Source organism: Lycorma delicatula, chromosome 5, assembly GCF_047948215.1.
Source record: "Lycorma delicatula isolate Av1 chromosome 5, ASM4794821v1, whole genome shotgun sequence".
Taxonomy (NCBI): domain Eukaryota; kingdom Metazoa; phylum Arthropoda; class Insecta; order Hemiptera; family Fulgoridae; genus Lycorma; species Lycorma delicatula.
In genome coordinates, this window is record NC_134459.1 from 131,238,288 (window position 1) to 131,264,807 (window position 26,520).

The 26,520-nt window shown below is 28.1% G+C and overlaps 1 protein-coding gene across 1 annotated transcript in view; it reads left to right on the top strand.

Annotated features, from left to right (window-relative positions):
* The window catches only part of LOC142324536 (neural cell adhesion molecule 2-like), a 1,211,812-nt gene that overhangs the window by 876,894 nt on the left and 308,398 nt on the right, over window positions 1-26,520 (top strand). Inside the window, exon 8 of the mRNA XM_075365375.1 lies at window positions 10,506-10,636. Coding sequence (XP_075221490.1) covers window positions 10,506-10,636 — 131 coding nt within the window. The remainder of the gene's footprint in view (window positions 1-10,505; window positions 10,637-26,520) is intronic.

Sequence of the window (26,520 nt, forward strand, 5' to 3'; positions counted from 1 at the left end):
GAGGTAAATGATTATTAATAAATCAATATATTTAGATTAATAATTTTTTTTTTTAAATATATGTATATGAAGTTGGATTTGAACCGATGTGACTTCCCCTTGAAACATCTAAATATTTCATTAATTATAATTTGATTTGGCTATAACTCTGAATCCAATGAAAATAAGTACCATTTGTGATATAGCATTGAGAATCTCTCAATGAGGGCTTATTACTTCAGCTAAGAAAAAGTCCAAAATCCATTTTTTTTTTTTTAATTTTGGGCTTTTTTGGACACTCTTGATCCAGTCGATTGCAATCAAAAGGGGAGAAGCACAACTAAATGTTACAATAGCCCTAAATCTAAAATTTCAACATCCTACCGCTAATCGTTTTTTTGTTATGCAAGATAGATTTATACGTACATACGTCACGCCGAAACTAGTCAAAATTTATTCATGAATGCTCAAAATGGAAATTTCTGTTGAAATCTAAAAACTGAAATTTTTCGCGATCACAATACTTCCTTTACTTCGTACAAGGAGGTAAAAACCTAAGACATTTTATTTAAACATTTTTTTCACAACTTCAAACTTCTTAATTGTAATAAAACAAGCCTTGAAATCAATATTAGATAATTATGGAAAATTTTTATTACTAGATGAGATCTCCATGTTGGAGCTCTGGGTATGAGATAATTTGAAAAATGATAATTACATTATAAAATATTTTGGATATTGGTTAAAATATTATATAAAGAATATATTATTTTAGAATTCTGTAATATATATCCATATATATATATATATATATATATATATATATATATATATATGTGTCGTGAAACTAAAATGAATAACGTTAAACGCGTGTAGTAAGAGTGAAATGACTGAAAGTATATGTGTTTGTATTATTTTGTTTATAAGGTCGTGTCTACGAATATATTCACGCTTGTTTATACAAAAGAGGTCATAGAAATTACCATGTAAATTATATAAACTCTGCTCTAGCGATGATTGTGTTATGCAAATTATATTTTAGTGTTGAAGAGAACTAAATACGTTCTCTGGAGATGGAATAACAATAACATTATACGAGGTTTAGAGATTTGATTTATAAAATTTTATAGTTTAAATTCCCATATGTGACCGATATTATTTTTAAATCATCTAAAGTAGTTCGTTGTTTTATAAAATTGTACTATAGACAACTAAAATGATTACATGGAATGTACTCGTAATTTTAATCAGACAATAAAAGAATTGAATTGACCTGTGGAATGAGTTCCAGTTTGTTGTAATATTAAAGTTCAACACGCTTGAGATAATTAGTAACTCCAGCAATATTGAACTTTTCCAATTATATCTTCCAACATTTTAGCAACCATTCTAGGCGGTCTGGAATACGTAATATCATATCGTACAGCTTTTTATTACTTGAAAAAAAACACTTCCGAAAATCAATTCTAATGAATTTTATTATTAGAAACTTTCCTCTTTATTTTTAAGACTAATGTATTTTCATTTACAACCAATTATAACTTATTATAATGCAGTATATATTTTATTTTTTTAGTTTTGAACATTTAGATAATTAATACGCTTATTTAGATAAACCCTATTTACATGAGCCATTGATATTTTTTAACGTAGAAATTCTTTTTAAATGTAAAATTTATAACTATATATTTATGTATACTTTGTATAAATTTATGTATATTTATTCAGAAGTTCGAATTTTCATTTTCTTGTACGGAGTAAAGAAAGTATTGTGATCGCGAAAAATTGGGGTTTCATATATCAATAGAAATATCCATTTTGACATCCATGAATCCATTTTGACTAGTTTCGGCGTGACGTCTGTACGTAAGTATGTATCTCGCATAACTCAAAAACGATTAGCAGTAGGATGTTGAAATTTTAGATTTAGGACTATTGTAACGTCTAGTTCTGCAACTCCCATTTTGATTTTAATCGATTGGACCAAATGCGTCCAAAAAATCTAAGATTTAAAACTGTTGATTTTGGACTTTTTATTTAGTGCAGTAATAAGCCCTTATTGAGATCATTTCAACAATATATGATAAGCGGTACTTATTTTTATTGGTTCCAGAGTTGCAGCCAAATAAAATTTTAATTAATGAAATATTTGTATCTTATAAAGGACATCGGTTCGAATCATACTTCATCTCCTTTTTTTTAACTTTTTTTTTAAATTTAAATATATTGATTTATTAATAATTATTAACCTCTGATCGTAAGAAAAAATGTACAATAAATAATAATTCAATAATAACAATAAAAAAAATGAAATAATACCAGAAGTTATTAATGAAACAAAATGTTATGTATTATGTAATTTAATAGGCGTAAAAGAAAATCATGTGGTGTCCATATCAGATTTTTTTCATAAAAAAATAAATCTAATCTTAAAAAATCCTTTGAATCATAATCTCATATCCTATTAAAATTAGGTTAAGATAAGCTAAAATCAGAGTTAAATAATAAATTAAAGAAATTATAATTTGTAATGTTTTAACTGATCTAATTTTAGCTTTAGCAGGGTAAACCTGCTATTTCATACAGTTTCAGAAAAATCGGCTGAGGTTTCATATTATTGAGGATTACTTAAAACACAGCTCCGTACATGAAATTTTCAGTAACGAAGCAAATGACTAAAGGTCAAATACATAAAATTGACATTTTCTGGAATAAAATTAAACAGAAGAAATCCAGATTAATATCATGAAAGATATCAATGCTCTTCAAGTATTATTATTATTTTACTTTAATATTATTTCACTATTGTTATAGTTTTCTTATTTTTTTAAATTTCATGAATTGAAATATTAGTAAATAATTTATGAACTCTTCAGCCCGTTGTCTTTATAAGCGTTAGATAAAACAGTAAAATTTTATAACTATATAGAAACTTAGAGACCGTTGTAGTCAATATGGTACTATGTATTTTGGCGATAGAAATACTCTTTCGCTGATACTCCACACAACACTAGGCTTATACAATTTTAAATGAGAATTATTACTCAAAAATAACTGAGTTACCGGTGGAGTTATCAATGTTATTTGTTGTACGACCACTATTTCTGACGTGAATTAGATTTTCATTTATTGAAACTGATACTTCATAAATGTACACCATTAGTGTAATAAGTATTTTTAATGATAAAAAAATAATGCTTGTAAATTTATTAGGTAATATTAGAAATATGTTTGTAAGAAGAATATACAAAAATTATTAAGAAAAAGAATAAAAATTATAATATAGTACTTATGAGAACATCAATTTAGTTATAAGCTATTATTCAAATTATATCTATTATTCAGGTTGCCAAACAATTGTAATCTCGTGCAGAATTAAAAAAAATAAAACCCGTTTTATTTAAGTCACCACAAAGATTCACTAATACGTAGAAATAAAATTTATTTACAGTACCATTAAAGTATAAAGAATATAGAAAAAGAGAAATGAAGTCGAAGAGCCGTTAAATGAAAGAAAAATGAAAAATTTTAACAGCCGTTAAAATATGCTCAAGCCAGAAAAAATGAACAATAAGACTCGACGGATGGTACTTCTCAATAAACTGGCCATTATGCTCTGAAATAATACCTAAACGATGGTTCTAGAGGCTAAAGAGAAAAGAAAGAAAGTAACTGTCCAACAGCCGTTATTATGAAATACCTCATAACAATTGATCACACCGTAATATTTGTAAGGAAAATACTATTTACATTAATGTTGGAGTTTTTTAATTGTTATTAATATTTTTCCATCAGATCAAAAAATTATTGAATGATAAATACGAGTACAGTAATTTTAGCAAACATGGTCTGTTGGTATGATTATATAATTAATAATTAAAAAAACCCACTTACCAACAGTTTTTTTATACATACGTTTAAGCGCTTTCAGAATAAAATTCCATCTTCAGATACTTCAAAAATGTATGTTATAATTTTAATAAAACTAAAACTTCGTCGTCATGTAAATTTGTTTATATAACGTAATATAACAATGGTCGTCAAATTTTTTTAAATTATGTCGACTTAACGTCCTTTCATTATGAATGTCTCCACTGTTATAACGGTGGAGACATTCGGTTATAACCGATATCTAGTATTCGGTGGAGACAGTTATAACGGACATTCATAATAACAGGAAGTTAAGTCAAATTATTTTAAACATTTGACGACCACTATTGTCTTATATTACGTTACATAAATAAATTTATTTGACAAAGAAATTTTAGTTTTATTAAGATTATAACATACATTTTTTTAAGTTCCTGATGATGGATTTTTATTCTGAAAGCGCTTGAATGTACATATAAAAGAATTGTTATGTTTTTTAATTACTAATTATACGAGTAAATTGTTAAAAAATGTTAATAATCGTTATGTGCTTCACTATGATTATTCATGCTATAGATTATGCATCTAAATTTTTTTTTAAATTTCCATTAAATTTAAAGTGTCATGAAATTAATATCATTTATACCAATATTGGTCTGAAAATTACTTCAATGACCTTCAAATGCTATGTCATCAGTATTATAAAGCATTCTTTATTATTCCTTATATGAAATTGAGTCAACTTCTTAACAAAATAAGAAACTAATTTTATTATTATTTTCACCAGGTTTATCCACTACATAAACATTTCTTGCGTGTATCAATCCAGTTATTAGCAGAATAATGATGAAATTACTTCATTTATTTATATTATTTAGAGCTATTAATAACGTAAGTGATAAGGTTGGAATTAAATTTTTAGTGAAATATCTCAGCCCAACAAATCACGGCCAGTTATAACTGAAAACAGTTCTTAACGATCGTGACGTGTATCGCCGATTACTGTTCATTGACCACCGCGGGAAACCACTCACCGACCGTGTTAGATAATTCTCCGCATAATGTTTTATTTTTCCAAGTTACAATTAGTTCATCAATTTCGAAATTATATATATTAAAATAAATTTAAATTCAACACCCTTTTCGTGGATTATTTCCGGCATTCTATCAATCAGTTTAATTTTCTTTAATTTTTCTAGATAAGACAATTACACTAGTTTCACTAGTTTTTCCTTCTTTCAGTATTTTTCCTAGGTCACTTTCTTTTTTATAACTTCCATATCTCCTTACGTCACCATGAAAACTGTTCTTCTACAATCATTTTTAAAAATTCTTTTAACATTTCGCTGTTTTTATTTTGTCTTTAAAATGTTTGTACTTGAATCGTATCTGTATATCTAATATTTATTTTGGCGATAATTACCTTACATGAAGAACGTTTGAAAAACTATTCTATTTAAAAAAAAAAAACATAAATATTTATAAAAGTTACAAATTCCGATTGAAAGCAATCAACACTCACACATACAGAATCATTAGTAAATATAAAAACGTAGTTTCTTCTCCTTTTTTTAGTTGTGTAAGATAACTTTTATGCTACACACAACTCTTTATAAAGACTCGGAAAAAACAGTGTAGACTATATTTAAGCTAACCTTTTGCTTTCAATTATGGTTGTCAAAATTCAAATTCACAATGTAACGGTTTTATTCAGTATTTTTTTTATACTTTCGTTTCATTCTATAAACTCATTAGAGATTCTTAGTGTTTGCTTTATTGTTTTATTTATGTCAGTAATTAATACTGTTTATAATAATTTATTTAATTTAAATTTATGTTTTTTATTAATTCTTACGTATCTACTGATTATGAAATTTTAACAAACAAAACGCACATCTACGTTTACATAATTACTTTTTATAATTCGTTAATTAACGTCGGTTTTTGCAGTTCTATATAATTTTCAGCATTTATCTTTAACATTAAATTTTAAATAAGCTAATTCATCAAGTGATTTTTTTTGGAAGGAGTTTCCTATTGCATCTGTTTATTTAATATAAAATGCTCAGTTCAAGTTAAGAAATTTCAAAAATTTAATTCATATTCATAAATTATTCTAATTTATACACTGGAAGCATTTTTATTAAAGTATCCGTTTTCTACCTGTTCTAGTTCGGAAATCTTTCTTCGTTTCCTACTTTTCTTTGTTCATTTTTTATAACCTATTAATTTAATCTTTACCCTAAACAATGGTACCTTATCGTAATATTTATCTTGTTTTATGTTCTTTTCTACCATAAATTTACTTATCTTTATTTAACTGGAATCTAAAAATTTTATTCTGTTTATTATTAGTTCCATCAATTTGAAAATCGTTTTTCCATATTAAATTATTTTTACTAATTTACATATAGACATTTCATTAAAATATCGATTACAAACCCTTAAGATCACATATTTTCTTTAAGAATTGATTCCACTGTTTGATTGCATACTAGTTTTTTCTCTATCCTTCAGATCCGTAATAAATGTATTTTTATCTCTCTCTAATTGTTGATCTACATAAAATTCGACTGATACCCCACCCAATACTGCCTTCATTGTGAGATTTTCCATTTTATTACCTAACTTTCTTATCACATCTTTTAATACATTTAATATCTTGATTTATTGACTCTTTCAGTTCAAAAATTTAACATCGAAAAAGGTGTATAGAGGAAAAGGGGGGTAAAATGATAAAATATCGAAATTTCGTCAGTATTATACTATAAGCTTTTCGTATGGTTTATATATTGAGCAAGGGTTATAAGTATTGAAATCTTTCCCTGTTCATTAAATAATTAAATGGATTTTAATGACGATAAATTATTTTTAAAACTTAATGTTAGGGTAATTGATTTTTGTACTGAAATTACACATTAACTAAACACATCTAATGTAAGGGGTCCGTAATCGGACAAGCAATTTATGTCTATATATCTATGCCTTTAAGTCCATTTTATAATTTCCTCTACAGAACGAATACAATGTTATCGGTAAGGCACGCAAATTTCTGATTTTTTTTATTTTAAATTTGAATGATTATTTTAAAATCGTTCATGCAGGAATTTAATAATAAATCCATAAATAAGAAAGTTTTAATGGATAAAATGAATTATATTTTTAAGTAGTGTGAATATATAATACCTAATTATATACGCAGCTTACTTAGTTGGACTAAACAGCTTAAAATACATCTAGTATTGTATTGGAATTTCAAATATATGTTTAGCTTGAACCAATATAGCACGTGTTGTGTAAACCAATCATTACTGATGTACAATAAGTCACGTAGATTAGCTTATTACTGGAATAACTGGATAGCTAACATTGTGTTAATTCTTTAAACAGAAAATGAACAGAATGTATGAAATTAGATTTATATCGCCAAATAATATTAAAAAATTTATTTTAGATTAAATTGCAATTATAAAATTAAAAATATAATTTAAATAAGCTACTCTGGAAAGTAAACGTTAGTTAAAATTATGTTCATCTGGTGGGGATATTTTTTGGGGATATTAATATAAACATTTTCGACCGTTTTAATTTTAAAAAATCATTATATTCTTGGGATTGGTTATATTTTTAGTTTAAATAATGGTGTTTGATTTTTTTTTTATAAAACTAAAAAATTTACATCGTTTTTCCTTTACTTTTTTCTATCTTATATTGATTTTTCTTAATTTTAATTTTATAAGAGAATTACCTGTTAGTTATATAAAAAATTAAATAAAAATCAACCTTACCAACAAATTTATATTAATCCTCAGATACTTTCAGTCATTTTACTATCTTCAGGAGAGAATTTTTCTAATTTAAAACAAAATTATTTCCCTCCAGAATTCCACTCCTTTAGATTCAACTAACAATTCGTTTGGGACAAGAAGTTCAAAATCTACAGGTTTATTCTTTTCTTTCGAAAAATATTTCATAAATACGTTTAAACTATCCGAATTCATTCTCTTGAAGTAGGCATACCGTAACTATTTTTCTTGATACTCACCATCATTCCCCTTTTTTATTCTCACACTTTACTTAATTCATTATTTTTCCTTCATTAGAATTTTAACTCAAAACAGTGTCAGAAATATATCATTTTAATATAGTACACTTTTTTCTTGGGTTCATCAATATCCATATAAACTTTCCCAGTTATATATTACGATGGTTGCCAAAACGAAAATGTAAATCTACCTCTTTATTTTATTAGAAATAGTTGTTTTTTATAGCAATGAATATACTTTTTAAAAATCCTGCATCTGTAATAATCAACTTTCCTGTAATATTTTTTAATAAGATGCCATCCTGTATCCTTATCGATCCAACAATTAAACTTAAGATTCCTTCTCTGTAAATCCGTCCTTACTACAAATCACCACAACTTCCTGATATGTAATTTATTTTATTTTTGTTCTCAGATAATTATAATCGTATATCATCGCCTCTAACGTTACCCTCTTCAATCTTTACACCCAACTCTTGCTAGCGAATTTATTATTTTAACCTCCATAAAATAAAATTAAATAAGTTAATAGAAGTAATATATTTTTTCTCAACGTTCTTCACTGCAAAAGCTTCTGATAATATATTTTCTCTTAATAATATTTTAATAATAATCTTAATAAAATATTTTATTTCATAAAATATTATATTATTTTATAAGATAATAAATTATTTTAATTATTTTATAAAAGTAATGAAACAGATATTATGAAAATATCTATTTCATTACTTTAAATTATATTAAAACTAAAACTGGAAATTAATTTTAAATACTGTGTTAATTGTCTAGTTTGTAGTGCTCTTTCTTTAATTATTAAAAATTTCAGGCGGTAAATTGCTAATTTATTGAAAAGAAAAATGTAATATTACTTACAAGTCATTTCATATGCAACATAAAAACTCTTTCGTCCTAGACTTTAGTTTTGTTTTACATAGATTCTTTGTAAAAAAAATTTTGTGTTAAAAAAAATAATACCATTAAACCAGTTAAATTAATGTAAAATATTAAAGAAAAAACTTAACATTTAATTAAAAACTAATTTAAAAAATATTCTTGTTTTTTCCTTATGAATGGCAAGATTAGATGAGAATTTATAATAAATGCACTTTTTTTTTGTCCTTTTTATTTGCATACATTTGTAATAAATCCCAATAGTCATCATTATTATATTCTTTTTGCCGCAGAGTTTAATTTACGGTTGGTTTCAAATTACCGGAACCATAAGTAAATTTTAATATAGGAAAAAATGACATACACAGAGGAGTTTCCATTGAAATTCCTCAAGAACTATGTGTGTATACATACGTATGCATATGTAATTATACATATATTAAATACAGTATTCATAAATAAGTACATACAAAAATGAGTCCAAAGAACGTTGATCAAAGTCCAAAGTTCAGAAAATAAAAAGCAAAAAAAAAAAACACCAAATAAATAGAGTTATTAATCACATAAAGAATAGCAAACCAAACTAAGAAACAGTAAAACAAATCAAAGAACCAACGAAACTAAGTGGTGAAACGAAATTAAGAATATTTCCATGTACATCACACTATGGTAGCTGATCACCTCAAATCTCGGAGAACTTAAGATCTAATTTAGATTTAACAGTCGCTTTAGGCGCCTTACGTCCTCGTTGTTATCCAGGAGGTTATTCGCAAGCCACGTTTGTTCAGTTTCATTTTGTGTATTACACTGAATCGCCGTATCTTCCCTCGAACGGTTGGCAACCTCAGATATTCAATGTTTTCGCAAACCACGGTGCTTATATTTCTCAGTAGTTTGTTCTGGAATCGCTGTACGACTTCGATGTTACTTTCGCTTGTTTGACTCCACAGTTGGATTCCGTAGGTCTAGATTGGTTTCAGGACCTTACTTACTTCTCTTTAGCGTCCGAGAATCATCGTTCAGGTGTTACTTCAGAGGATGAATGAGGATGTTATGTATGAGTGTAAATGAAGTGTAGTCTTGTACAGTCTCAGTTCGACTGTTCCTGAGATGTGTGGTTAATTGAAACCCAACCACCAAACAACACCGGTATCCACGATCTAGAATTCAAATCCGTATAAAAATAACTTACTTTACTAGGACTTGAACGCTGAAACTCTCGACTTGTAAATCAGCTGATTTGGGAAGACCCGTTCACCAATAGACTAAGCCGGTGGTTTTTGTTTCAGGACCGCTGAGTATAACAATTGCTTGTTATGAAATGATAGTTACGACTCCCTGCCCAGCAGTCAGTACGTATTCTTGAATTTAATATTAAGCCGCGTCCTTTTCTCTACTACAAAGGGCGCACTGTTAACATACGGGATGAAAATCTCCATTAAGTTAAACTCTCGGGAAGATTCCCGTCATATCACAAACATAACATGCGTAGATACTTAGCCGGATTAACCTTCACTTACGTCTAGGTAGCCATTCTTTTATTATATCCAATACATTTTGTAGTTTAGCAGAAGCTACGATGGGATCAATATCCACAGCCAGGATTGTCGTATCATCCATACAAGTAATTATTATTATTTTATTAATTTTTATCTTCTGATATGTAAGAATATTATTATTACTTTAATTATTAATAAAATGTGTTTTATATTTGTTTTAGATATTCCTATAGTATCACTGGAATTTGGAAGTGGAGTAAATGCTAGTGCTATTAAAGAAGGTACCGACGTATATTTTGAATGCAATATCAAAGCAAATCCATCTGTCTACAGGATAGCATGGAAACATAATGTAAGTAAAAACTAAATTTTTTTGGTAATATAAGAGTATTATTAAGTAGTTCGTATTCTTATTGATGATATAACTAACATTCTTTCCTGTGTTCGGTAAAAAAAAAAATGTCCTGGTGAGCTTATATCTGATAGATTTCAATTTACCTAGAAAGCTGGAGTAAAAAAATCCTCAAAATATTGAAAATGGTTAAAAACGTTTATATGAAATGTGGAGCTCAGTCCACATTTCACTTAAGTGGTGATTTTAATTAGCATATATAATTTTTACGTTCCAAAGTCAAATATTAATAAACAAAAACGTTAATGCATTTAGAAAGTAAAATAATTTAAAGTAATTAATCTTGGACACAAATTACCAACACTTAGAAGTTGTTCTGTAACTGCAGACTGAATAATAAATTAATATTGTTTACTGAACCAAACTTGTTCAAAAAAAAAATCTATCTACATTGGTTGTAACATGTTAAACTACTTTTTTTTTATTTTATAATAAATACATTTTATAACTGATTTTTCACCTAAATTTCAGTAACCTGGCTTTTGCTCGGATGTCGTGTCTTCTATAAAAAAAATTAAATGCGTCTCCATAAAATTTTTAATGAAAATTCCAAATTTTAAACATTGATCATGGTAACCTAATTAAAAGGTTTTCTAAAAATTTAATAAACTTTCAAATACAAGTGAATACAAAGAGATACATAGACAACTTCATACAATAACTGATATACTGTTATTGTTAAATAGTATGTCAGTGATTACTCAGCGGCAACTAACGTAATATAAAACTAACAAGAGGTTGAGTAAAATAAATATGAGTTCAAAATATTAAGAAGTGTCTGAGAAAAAAATAATAAATTATGAAGAATAGACTTTATTTTGTGTTAGTTTTAATAAAATTATATTCTAACAAAAATATAAAATTGTCGTTTTTTTTCTCTCAAACGTGATGGCAATTTTAGGTTTATTTTTAAAGTACAAAAATTTGTTAAGCATAGAAATATTTGTGTATAACTTTTACAATATTTCTTTTCTTCCGATAATTATGTATGTACGTATATCCTATCATATATAAGATGTACGGCATAGGAGACGGTGTTTAATCCTTTCTTTCTTTCTTTTCCTGTTTGGCCTCCGGTAATTACCTTTCAGATAATACTTCAGAGGATGAATGAGGATACGTGTGAGTGTAAATGAAGTTTAGTCTTAACAGTCGCAGTTCGACCATTCCTGAGACGTGTGGTTAATTGAAACCCAACCACCAAAGAACACCGGAATCCGCGATCTAGTATTGAAATCCGTGTAAAAATATCTGACTTTACTAGGACTTGAACGCTGGAACAGTCGACTTCCAAATCAGCTGATTTGGGAAGACGCGTTCACCACTAGACCAAGCCGGTGGGTTGGTGTCTAATCCTAATAGTATTAAATTTTTTAACTAAATTACTTCAAAAGTACTTTTACTTCTAAACTATTTAGAATATAAATATTTAAATGAATGTTTTAAGTAGTTTAGACTGCATTAAGATTAATCTTTTACTATCAAAATTTGGGTTTTCCCCAAAGCATACTACATCAATTTTATTCTTTTTTTTTAAGGAAGATAAGATACAAATAATTATTTTTGTAGTAATTTGTACGGTACTGTTTTATTTATTTATTATTTTTTTCGTAATAATATTTCTGATATATTCATTTATTTCAGTATCGTTATTGGATTTGTTTGCACATTTATTAACCTGAGGGTTTACTGATGATGATTATTTAGCAATGTTAACGACCTTTGATGATTTTTTAACTATTAAAATGCGTCCACTACGTTTTTTTTAAGGTTAATTTCATTAGAAAGCTACCTACTGTAATGGGTACCATGAATCGACTTCCGAAAATTTCGACATATTTTCGGGTTTCACATCCCCCAGACCCCAATACCACCGTCAGCTCAAACGTTTATATGTAAATTTATATATATATATATATATATATATATATATATATATATATATATTTCACATTATGGACACGATAACTGCCGTAATTTCGCACCAATCATTTTCAAATTGCTCCTTAAAAATAACTCGTCCCACAATCTCCGTCGAGTTCGTTAACGGCCAAAATCGGACCGTGGGGCGGAAATTGGGGGCTTTTTGAAAACACAAAATATCGCTATAACTTTCTTTTTAAGTAAAATATCGAATCCGTTTTAAGTTTCTACTATTCTTTGGATGAGAGCCTAAAACTTATCTAAGGAAACGTTTTTGATATCGCCAACCACGGACGTTGAAAAAATGGGGTTTGGAAGACAAAAAAGAATCATATATCCCTTAATAGGCACAGCATCAAATCGTTTTAAAGTGGTCGTTAGTCCACTAAACATTACCTAAAACTTTTTTCTGCAACAATTTTTGATACGACCAAACCCTTACGACAAGGGATGACCAAAATATTGCTGGAATTGTTAGATGAAGCTTGTCGTACGCTAAACGTGTGAACCCTTTTTTCACATGTAACCATTATAGTATTGAGTAAATTTGAAGTTTTTCTTAACTTTAAGGTAAAAATTTTTTTTATTCCCTACTTAGCACCGGTGAAATCTACCTCCACTTTCAGGCGTGCCAAAGGGATTTATTTTTTGTAAACGATTCTACATCATAATGACTTTCTGTCTTTATTATTATGTTGTTGCAGATTAGCTACAACATATTATTTCAATAAGAGTTAAAATAAAATTTTCCTGTGAGTTTTATTAAATAGTTTTTAATATATTATGACATGATGTAGTACTAGAATAAGCCATTTTTTTATTATTGTTTATATACATAATTTTCTTTTTCTGAATGATTTCAAGTAATGTAAAATATCCTGGATGTCACGCAAGTTGTATCTCCTTTTAAGCATGTATCTCCTTTTATGAAGCATATCACGCTTAAATCGTGGTAGTAAGATCAATAACTAGCTATGCGCTTTTATTTATTTATTTTTTTAATAGGTTTTTCCATAAACTTATTCATTTCTTCTACTTCATTTATTTTAATTCGTATCTAATTTTAACCACTTTTAAACTAATTTTCCTTTCATTTTTTTTTATTTGTATTTTAAATAATCTTTTGTTATTACTTCAGTTGATCTATGTAGATACATCTGGGTTTCTAGAAAGAGATATTATATTTCTTTTATGATCGTTTATAAGGAATGTTGTTTGAGAGAAGATTGTTAGAAGTAAAATTATCCGATGAAAGCTTAATAGACGAGAAACAGCGGTTAGAAAATTAATGGGATATTACAAAAGATTGAAACAGTGTTTACAATGTATTTCTGAATATATTTTAACACTGTAGGCTTTAAATTACCGACCTGCTTTCAAGAGAGTTAAATAACAACTGAGAGGAAATTTACAAGAAGATTAAATCTGGAGAAGATAGATTGTATCCACTTTCTTAAAAAAATATTAACTATTTAAGGAAATTATACATATAAGACATGCTAACTAAAATGATAGTATATTATATTTTAGGGTGGGGGGCGGGAAAAATATAAGTAATACTCCATTTATTTAAAAATTAATTAAAAAACCTTATATATCTACTAAAAATAACTTCGCTTTATCCTCTAGTTTATAAATGGTATTTCTTCAAGTAGAATATCGGATTAAGTAATTTCAAAATAATCTAGAAAGAATAACAAGTGTTTAAATATAATCAAAACTATTACAATTATATAACGTTATTCTAGTTTTACAAATGGTTTAAAAACAGTTTATTACATTGTTGAATTCCTTCCTTTTTTTGTTGCTCTACGATCTAGCGAGCGCAATAGTTCTAACAACGTTAACACCTCTTTTACCTACAGTAAAATATGATACTCAGTTCAACATGAATGTTTAAACTTTTCAATTACTTTAATGGTTTTATAGTGGTACTGCTTTTAATTCAGTTTCTTTATTAATTCAGCCAGCACTACATCGTCTACTTTATAATTTATTAATATTTATAAAATCCCTTATTTAGATTCCATTATGATAAAAAAAAACAAAACTTCATTTCTTTTTCATATTTATAAATCATTTAGAAGATATTTAACTCATCCTACTCAGAAAAACGTTTACGTATACATAAAAAGAAATAGGGAAATTAATATAATGAATGCATGTTTTGCTTTGCATTGCATTTCAATTTATTTTACAAAAAAGTGGTATATGTTTCCAATCAGTATAATTAATTTGATATTAATATTCATTGATTTTTTTAATATACTGTTTTAATCAACATTGTATTTCATTTATCACAAAAAAGGTTGTTTTCACTTTTAAATATTAAATTCATAGATTTTTTTATGCAATATCTAGAAATTATATCCTAACAATAAAATAATAACGTCACTAATGTATGTAACACTATAAATTTAGCGATTCATTTAGTTGAGATATATTTTTCATCATTAATTTGATACTGCTTTTAAATTTTATCCCATTTTATGCAAATTATTTTTGCGAAATATTTATTTAATACTTTACCACTGAATTAACAGAGTTATTTTTTCTTAATTTTTACCTTCCTTTATAGTTTTCACATTGTATATAATCCTTTATTACCAGATTAATTAAATTTCAAAAATTAACGATGGCTAAAAAAAACCCAGTTTTTCATTTTTAACTGAAAAAAGCTTTTTGCTTTTAAAATAACAAGTTTTAAATTTGTAAAATATTAAAAACATGCATTCCAAAAAACACTAAAAAAAATTGATTTTTCTGGCACGGTTTTTGAAATTTGCATTTTATTTTCAAATGAGCGCATTCTGAGCGTGTTAGTCGTGCGGGTGACAAACATTTCTCATTAAAATAAAATTAATATTAATACACGATATAATTAAAGCGCGTATGGGTGACAATTTTGTACGCAGTAATAAATTTTTTATAATAATTTATTTAAACATATAAATGTATTATATATATATATATATATAGAGAGAGAGAGAGAGAGCGAGAGAGAAAGAGAGAGAGGTGAGAGAGTGAGCCATGACACTCCTGGTAACGTAAGGATTCGCGGCATCCGTAGATACGATTTAGATCCGATTTAGATACATCTAAATCGATTCAGCATTGGCTGCTACGGTGGAACAAACAAACAAACAAACAAACAAACAAACAAACAAACAAACAAACAAACAAACAAACAAACAAACAAACAAACAAACAAACATACATACATACATACATACATACATACATACATACATACATACATACATACATACATACATACATACATACACCCTAAATACATTACACTCCTTTTTGGGTAGTCGTGTAAAAAGGAATCTATAAATAAGTCATTAATCTCTTAAAAATTACATAAGTTTTTTCTGTATTTTATCTGAAAACTTAATTTTTATTGTTCTTTTTTCAGTTCATATGATTATAAACATTTTCTCTAACACCATATTTTTAAGTTAACACTTATGAGTCTGCTTTCTGGTTTCCTTATCATTCACAATTGGCTTAAACAGAGCTGTACGCTTCAGACAACCTGTCCTAATACTTTTTTCTATATTTCTATTTAATAATGTTAGACTTCTTTTCCATTTGAAGCTTTCCTTGAGTGTGGTACTACTGTTGTTAATATCAAAAATTCATTCAAAATTATAATTTTGCTAACTAAGTAATAAAAGTTTCTAACTGCTGATACATACATATATATAAAATGCTTTGCTGCATTAGTTATCTCCTCATTAACTGCATCTGTGTCATATTTCATTACCTTTTATTCATTTTCAAACTGGATCTCTCCTAAGAGATGTGGTTAGCAAAATGGCTTTACTTATTTATGGTAACTGTTGAATTATTTGTGCAAAATTCAGAAACGAATCAGTGTTTCTGAATTTTTCAGGTCCGTTAAAATACAATCCCTGGAGTATGTGTAACTGAATGATCTACTGCATGAATTACATGAAGCAACACGACGAAATATTAAATTTTTATAAAATTTAAATTAAATTTATAAATTTCAAGTAATATACTTTCTTATTTTACAATGAATAGATTAGTCAGTGTTGATTCCTTTTGTTAATAGTTAATTAATTAATTTCACCAAATTAAGTTTTTAATAAAGGATTCTACCCTAGAAAAAGTTTACTTTTATAATTTTTTTAAATTTGTTGCATTTTTTCCTATGAGCGGTTGGTGATAAAAATTAAACGTTTTTTTTTCAATAAAAAGAACATTTTTATGGACTTAGTATGATTTTTAAGGTGATCAATAAATGTTGATCAATATTTAAATGCGTATTGCTTTCAAGGATTTGTCCGGTTTCTCCTACTGCCATTTTTCCAGCTACTGCCGGATCTGGGTGTTTGTAAAGATTAGCTACCGCAGTCACCTCTACCGGCTTGCCAGGTTTGATGTAGCTGCAGAAGTAGTGCAGTGTAAGTATATATGTACCGGTAAACATTTAATCTTAAACAGATTCAGGTCGACACTCCTGAGACTTGTGGTTTATTGAAGCCCATCCATCAAAGAAAACCGATATCCACCTTCTATCATTCAAATCCATAAAAAAGTAACTGGCTTTACAAGCCATTTGAAACGTAGAACTCTTGACTTCGAAAATCAGCTGATTTTCCGATGATGAGTTTAACCACTAGATTAACCCGGCGGGCTGTACTGTCCTTAAGGGTAATAGATGTAAATGCAAAGAAAGTGTATATATTGTCCAAGGAAATCATAAAAATAACAGTTTTATCAGATTCAAAATTCTTTATAATTAGATTTTTCTCCAAAGGTTTTAAATTTCTATGTAAAAGATTGCTGTTAGAGAGATGTGTTGTTAATAGTTTTTAAACTGATTATGAAAAAAGAATCTTTTCTTCTTTAATTTTCTATTTTTTTTTTTTTTTATTAAAAATAATTGACATATAATAGAATTAATTTTTGAGTTTTATTTCAAAATTTCCATTTTTTGTTGTTGTATTACGTTAAGTTTAAGAAAAATCAAAGAACTAAATGTTTGATAAAATCAAATTGATTGAACTGAATTTAAAGTTCAAAATTGTTTTATCTTACAGAAAAAAATAAAAATTAATTTATAATAATTGAATTTTGTATAAACTACAACGATTGTAGGTTTATTTTTTCAAGGAAGTTAAAACCACAGTATAAAATACCTGTTTATCTGCCGTCTAATCGGAGGTTTTGCATTCATTTTTAAAGTATGCGTTCATAATTATTCCCAAATAATTTTTTGTCGAAACTTTTAAAATCGCAAAAGAGTATATATAGCATATATGTGATTGGAGTATATATATATATATATATATATATATATATATATATATATATATATATGGTCTATATCGTCGCATGTTTGCGGCTCGATCAGGATATTTAGAGACAATCAAATACAAATGTTTATATACATAAAATTTACTGATTTAAGAGTACAGAGAATAAGTCAAATTAGTAATAATAATGGCATTAATAATAATAATAGCGAATAACAATCACAACAATAATAATAATAATAATCAGTCAATTTCATACAAAATAGTGAAATAAGGACAAGTTGTTAAATCATAAAAACCAAAATTCAGTCCAATTGACTAAAGACACTATGATGACTGCTAAAATTAATACCTTCAATATCTGTAATACATTAATAACAAGATAAATTTAGACGATCAGTTTAAGATTTACACAATTCATTCCCTGAAAATACCTTTACTGTTTACAACAGAACTTCCCTAACAATTTATGCATGAATTTACTACTTTATCACTTTCACTAAGTGGCTATCAGTAACTCACCGAATAACTTCTTTTATTCGCTGCTGTCCACGCTGGAATGCCTTTGACGTCACTTTACACGTTATTATAAAACAACATTGTACGCCGTTTCACAATCGCGTCGAACACATCTCGCTAATGTCGTTGACTCTGCTCAATGTAGTGTAAGATCCCTCCCAAATGGTCTGGCATTTCTGAGATCTTTTGATTGTTTTCCTGACTTGATTTGCTTCTCAAAACCCGGACAAATTTGCCAGGAGGTTTTTACCTGCTTTGAATTCATCTTCTTGAGTGTGTTCTACGCGGCGAGCTGTTTTTCTCTTCCTTTTCGGTACCTCTCTTCCGAAATTTTAGGAGCTACCCAGACGGCAGACTTACACCTTCCTCAATATTGTTACAATATATATATATTTCCGGTCGTGTAACGATATATATAAAAATCATAATACTAATAATAATAATTGTTGTTATTATTAGTCTTATTTATTATATTGAAGGCTGTTATTATTGTGTTTGGGCTAATTATTTAATATTAACTATTTAAATTTGTTGTTGGGTGTAATTTTGAAGGTAATACATTACTAAATAGTTACTACTGGACATTTTTCCTCATTTTATTACTACAGCAATTTTTAATTTTTGAAACTTTGCTTATAACTCGAATCAAAAGGTATTTATCGAGAAACAGTTTTCGCCATCGTTTTCCCTGTAAAGGTTTACATTAAAATCATCTAGCACGGATCCAGCTTCCTACTATTAATATGAAAGTATGATTTAATATGGCGGACCCATGACGGCGGACAGAAGTTTTGAAAACTTCACAAAGTATAGTTTTGTAACTATGTAATCAATCAGTCATATTTATGTTTCGCACCAATCCGGCCGTGCAACAGCATAGTTTTCTCACTCGCGTCTAAAATACCTCTTCCAACCTGCGCAAATTTAATTGTCATTATTTCAGTTAACATTAAAATTATAATGATTTTAATATAGCATATTGACAACAACAGCTTTTGTCAACAACAAATATATTAACAGCAAATAATATTAACAGCTTTTGTCAACAATTCATCACTCCATATTTTTTTTAAGCGTACACACCTTTTGATTTGACTTTTGCTTTAATAAAAAAAAAAGAGTAAAACTTGTCAAAAAATTTTGAATAGGAACAAAACATAATAAATTATATAGTATAGTTTTTTTTTATAAAAACAGGAAAAAAGAGAAAGAAATATTTTTCCCTTTATCTAATGTCAATACATTATAGTTTTCAAGTCGGAAGATTGTGTCCTGTTTAGAAAAATGTTTAGAAAAATTATTTACTGAACTTTTTATTCCACAAAAAGTTTGTTTCGTTGTAAACCGTACATCTTATAAATTATATATATATATATATATATATATATATATATATATATAGTACAACTGGATGTTTTTCAAAGTGTATACATATTCACTGATTCGATTTCCTTTTTAAGACACTCCCTTATCTTCTGCTGTAGGACGGCTATTTTAAACTTGAAAATACTTTGCTACAATACTGTATAGCATATTCCTGAATGAGTACGCTTTTTATAATAATATATACAATATGTTGCTTTATATGCATTTACACGATGTGGTGAGTAGCTAAGCTTCAACATGTTACAATAATATTGTATTTCTTGCGTTTTATGATCTTACATAACACGCTGTCGAGTTATATCTAATCTAGTTTTCTTTCACTTTTTTTTACGTAGTGCCTTTTACTTTTATCAGTTATTTTTTAACCCTTTCTGATGTAAAATATCTTTATCAGTTTGTTTTTGTTCAAAGTAATACTTCCGATATAATCTCTTTCTCTTTTACAAAAAAAAATTGTTTTACTATTTTTTAAAAGTTAAGTTTTCTATATTGCTTTTGATTAATTATTTAAATTTTTCTTCTACTGAAAAATTATCTGAATTCTAATTCTACTGAAACCCAAATCTGTTGTGGATGATTTTTGTAGGCAGAACCGTGACTAATTTGCAGACGATGTGCCACTTCATCAATAGTTACTCGTCTGTCTAAGAAAACCATGTCACGTGCACGTTCAATGTTTTTCTCATTTGTGGCGGTAAACGGTCGTCCGGCTCCTTCGTCGTGCGTAACACTTATGCGACTATTTTTGAATTTATCAATACATTCGTAAAACTCTGTTGCAGCAACACACTGTTCCCGTACTGTTCCGAAAGTCTTCACTGAATTTCGGCCCCGGATACACCTTTCAACCACAAAAAACGGATCACTGAACGTTGTTCTTCTTTGATGCAAACAGAAAGCGGAGCAGCCATGGTTAACGGGAGGGCAGCAATAATGAAACTAACCTCTTCTTTTCTTTTTTTTCTTGTTTAGGCTCCGGTAACTACCGTTTAGATAATACTTCAGAGGATGAATGAGGATGATATATATGAGTGTAAATGAAGTGTAGTCTTGTACATTCTCGGTTCGACCAATCCTGAGATGTGTGGTTAATTGAAACCCAACCACCAAAGAACACCGGTATCCACGATCTAGCATTCAAATCCATGTAAAAATAACTGGCTTTACTAGGACTTGAACGCTGGAACTCTCGGCTTCTCCAATCAGCTGATTTGGGAAGATGCGTTCACCACTAGACCAACCTGGTGGGTAAATGAAACTATCCTAGCAGCATCAAACCTGCACAGAAATAACAACGATTAAACTATGCATGCGTCATCTACGCAACACGACAGTACTACCAAAATAAACAAAAATATAACTAAATTGTGGATAATAATTGACTTATCCTCGTACTTGTCTGACTTTTTTCTTTTATCATTATCAGACTACCAAGAGGTATGGCACATAACTTATACTAGTACAAGTAAACATCAATCAACGACTAGCGTCTCTGTTTTATTAAATTCAAATAATAAATTTGGAACTAGTAGCGATTTTAGATTTCTTTTGATCTTAAGAACTGTAATGTAGATAGTTGTGAAACTTTTAAAATTTCCCCAACATCAGAAAAAAATAAGGAATTTAACGTGCACGTGTAAATACATAAAAAAACATGGGCCAGCTTACAAAATTAAAAACTCTTAAATAATAGATTCATATAATTGCAGTCCACTTCTTCGATGCTGTAAGATTTAAGCGCTACTTAATATATGAATCTTAACAATAATTTTCTATCCTGTCTGTAAATAACTATTATTAACAAATGCATGCTTTATCAAAACTTTCAGTAATAACCGACAATTTTTTCATTTTTTTTTAATTTAAAAATTATGAGTCTGTCGCTAGAGCACTATCATATCTAGTCATCGTCCGATCCTGAGTAGCCGGTCTTTTACGTTACCCTTGATTGTATCCTCTAGGTTTTCTTCTTGCTCATCATATTCTTCGATTTCATGTTATTGTTATACTCCTCCTTGTTTTTTTTTTTTACTTTTATCCATTCTTAAAAGTTTTTGGTGGTAAGAATTTTAGTTTTCTTAACTAATTTCCCTCCACTCAAAAATCTTCGAAGTTTAAGTTATCTCAAGTATATATCTTCCCATGTTTCTCTTTCCTGGCCATTAATTAAAACAACCCATACATTTGATATATTTCTTCTCCAATTTCATATTTAGATTGGCTTAGGAAACTATGGTTATAATTTGTCATGATTATTCTTATAACTATTTCGTTTTTTCAATGCTTTATATATTATCTGTATCTTTTTTATGTATACTATGTAGATTCTCAAAAATCGTTAATTTCAAATTCTACTATTTTACCTTCAATATCTTTTCCACTGTATATTTTTGTTTATTTTAATATCAAAATTTAAATTGAGGTGGGAAGTCCAGTTTGAGTATATAGACATTCCCCTGGGCTGTGTTATGCTTAACCCTGAATTCGGCATAGGGGAGAGGAGAAAAAAAATTACTGCTACCGGCTTGCCAGGCCTGATGTAGCTGTATGTAAGTGTGTATATATATATATATCGTAATCATTTAAAAATTAACATTTTTTTCTCAACTTTCCAACAATTTCCTTTTTTTTATATACCGAATAGTTTGTAGTAAGATGTCGGTCGCTCAACGTGTGTTTAGATAAAAATCTTGTACATTTTTGGGATAGGTGAAGGAAAACCACTGGGTAAGAGTTCCGCTGATTCCAAATTTAAATTTTTAAATAGATTTTTCTGTATATATGTACTACAAAGTCTACTTTAGAAAAAGGGAATAAAATTATTTGTGATTATTTTGTATACAGTTCTTCTTCATATGAGTGTTTTGTGATTTTTTTCACCTGAATAAGTGAAAAATTAAACTTAAATTAAAATTTAATTACTTTTGTTTTTGTTTTGTTTTTGTTTTTGAATCTTCTGTATATGATATTAAAATTTTAATGAAACTTTCCTTTTCCTTGTTGAATTACCTTTTCTTCATTTTCCAGTGAATGTTCGTATTTCTTAATATTGTACATTTTTTTCTGTATTTCTAATATTGTATACAATAAGCATACGTACGTTATCCATACGTAGGTACGTATATTAATCGTTAATTATGTAAGTTATAACCGTAACGGTTTTAGGCAAAATTATATGATTCATAAGTTTCTCCAGAAAAAAAGGAAACAATTAATTTCAAGAATAATAAGCATTCCACACCAGGCTTATTAAGAAAAGTGAATAGTGAGTTGTTTTCCTACTGTACTTTTCAGTGAGTCAAATGTAGGATTGTATATGAACATGCCAAGCTTAGTAAATGCAGAGAGTGTAATACGATTGATTTCGGAGAGAGAAAATCTTAAGTGCATTACATGAATCAGAAGCTTGGAATGATAATGTAAAGTAGCAAATTAATGTATCCTTTCTATTGTGAAACGTGTTATATTATACTGTATATCTATACTGTTTTATCTCAATAGGATAATATTATCTATAAGGCGATGTATTGTATTATGTAAAAATCTTTCTTATTTTTTTCTTAAACTATCTTTTTTTTCTTTTTTTTTAATGAAGAAAGCTTAAAATAACATTAGAGTGTAATTAAACAATAATTAGTTTAGTTTTATAAAGCATTAGAGAAATATTTCTACTATTATTATTTTCCATTTCTTTTTCTTTTTTAACAATACAGAATCCTACTTTTTTTATGTATACTGTCGTTCTGACAGCTGGCAGGCGTTTGCTAATGGAAAGAAGATACTTTAAAGCGGATTTAATGCAGTCTTCTTTTTTTTTATTATTCAATCACTAAACCATTTAGAAGGGAAAGTCCATCAGACATTTCATAACCGAATACTTTTTCGCAATTTATAGATTTGTGGGTGATATTTAAATGCTATATTTACTTGGCATAATTCATTCCATTATATTTATTAAATACATTCAATCTTTCAGATTTTTGTGGTAAAATTATATTAGTGAATTTTACATTAAATTCATTTTTGATACAATTAAAACTGAATAAATTATATTTACGGTAAAACATTTTGTAAATATGGCTTATTTTGTAAACTGTATACTACGTTTATACTAATACTGTTTCAATGTAAGTCATTTTATTAATTTATAATTCTTTTCGTTATATGAATGAAGTATATTTTATTTCCTTTAATATAAATTTTTTATCTTGGAGTGATATCACTTAACAATTTAATTGGCTTATTAGATTGGTAAACATATTATTAGTGCGAGTATAAATAAATTTATATAAACGTTTGCATGTCTGTATGTGCGTGTGAGTGTACGTGTATCGGTTGAATTATCCATACAGATGTGAGTCTGTCTACACGTATGTTGATCAAATATTCACCTTGCGCTTGAATATTTGGTAAATTCTTTAGGGGAGAGAGTGGAAATATATACCTCTTTCGTCGTCTTCCAAATTTTATGGTTCACATATTTTACCCAGCATAACTTATAACCTTGTTTAGCGGTTTTTTTACTCAAGCAGTAAATATCTTACCGTAGTGCTGACTTGGTAGCAGCATTTATAACGCAATAAATTATCATTTTTGCTGACCAATAGTATTATAATAGAAAGGATTAAATTAAAAAATTTTGGATTTTTCTTTTTATATAAAAAAAGATTATTTAAATTTTTCATAGCATAAGTTTTTAAAAATTCCTATTTATAAAAAAAAAAATATTATCTTTATAAATAAATATATATAAACTTTTGATTAAAATCGATTTTTACGTACTGCTATTAATGTCAATTCCGATTAATTCGATTCTGGAAAAATATAAATATTATTTTCATTGATTTCCCATACAAATATGTATTGTTATATGATGAAGCTAATTATTGTTTTAATAAGAATTTGTAAACAGTTCATGAATTATTTGCTTCAAACTAATTTCATAAACATACATTATAAAAAAAAAAATTATATATTTATATATATATATTAAAATAGCCGGTAAAGGCTCGCTTCGCTCACCCGACCGTGTAGCAAAGTGGCTCCACCGCCTAGAATCCGATGTGTTCTTTATCTTAATGGTTGTGAGAATATTAAATATTTTGCACATATCCATTAAGAATGTACTTTGAAGTTATGAATAGCTTTGATTTGACGTCTGATCATTCAGCTGTACTTCTGACTGATAGCATGATAGTAGTAAAAATAAAAACCCGCATGTCCTACACAATAACAGGACCGACTGGGGCTCTTGTGAGAGCTGCATTGAGGACAAGCCAAGTGTGATTCTTTATTGAAAGTAGTTTTGATATAGGTAATGTGATGCATTACTTGAACACATCTATTGAAGGAGAGAGCTTGGTTGTCGACACCAGAGGATAGACGAGACGTTTAGACACTTCCTTGAAAATCTCTCCCCTTTACAGAAGGATGATTACTCATTATGGAAGGCCTCGAAAGACTTCAATAGACCAACATCGTTTGAAATAGTTAGATGGGTCGTAGCCACGAAGCATCAGTAAGAAAGCTGATGTATTCGGAAGGAACTTTAAAAGGTGTATCAGGTTTTTGACATACGGGAGGCAGTCGAAAAAGAAATAATCGCATTCCTGAGTAGCCCAATTCCTGTGAGTCACTTTGTGGAAATTTTTTCGTCTCTTAGAGGTTCTGCGAGTAATCAAGAGAGGAAAGAATTCACCCAAACAGTACGTCAAATCAAAGCTATTCATAACTTCAAAGTACATTCTTAATGGATATGTGCAAAATATTTAATATTCTCACAACCATTAAGATAAAGAACACATCGGATTCCAGGCGGCGGAGCCACTTTGCTACACGGTCGGGTGAGTGAAGCGAGCCTTTACCGGCTATTTTAATATATATATACATATATATATTTTTTTATAATGTATGTTTATGAAATTAGTTTGAAGCAAATAATTCATGAATTGTTTACAAATTCTTATTAAAACAAAAATTAGCTTCATCATATAACAATACATATTTGTATGGAAAATCAATGAAAATAATATTTATATTTTTCCAGAAACGAAATGTATGACTATATTAAACCTTGTTTCTTAAAAATAAAAAAATCAATAATAAAGTTAAACATTTTTTTCTTCTTCAGTTCATATCATTTTTTTTTTTATACATTTGTAGTTCCTCCGCCCCCCGAAGCCGGGGACACGCAATTAAACATAAACTTAGCTCCGGGGGGGGGGGGGTGCCTTCTATTCACACTACCTCGGAAAGACGCAAGGCCCTGCCCAGGCAGCCGGGACTCGGTCTTTTTGCATGCCACGCCAGTTCATATCTTAAAAATTATCTATTTGATACTATATTAACCAATAATAATCATTTACAATATTGAAATGCATAACAAAAAAAACAATAGTAAACTTTTTCATAATTTTACTTTATTTTTTACACTTATCTTCTTTCTTGCTACGGTTTTTTTTTCATGTAACTTTCATCAGTATTAACCAAGTATATGTTGTTTGACGGTGTAAAAAATTGATATCAAAGAAAATTTTTTGAAAAACAAAACGAAAATTTATTTATTTTTAATTATAGACAGAATCTGTTAAATAATATTACTCGCTACTGTTTTGTTAGGGAATTATTTTTTAAAAAAGAGCCAGTAGCAGTTGATGGTACTAAAATATTTATGAGTCAGTTCTTTGAACTTTTGAATCGAACTAT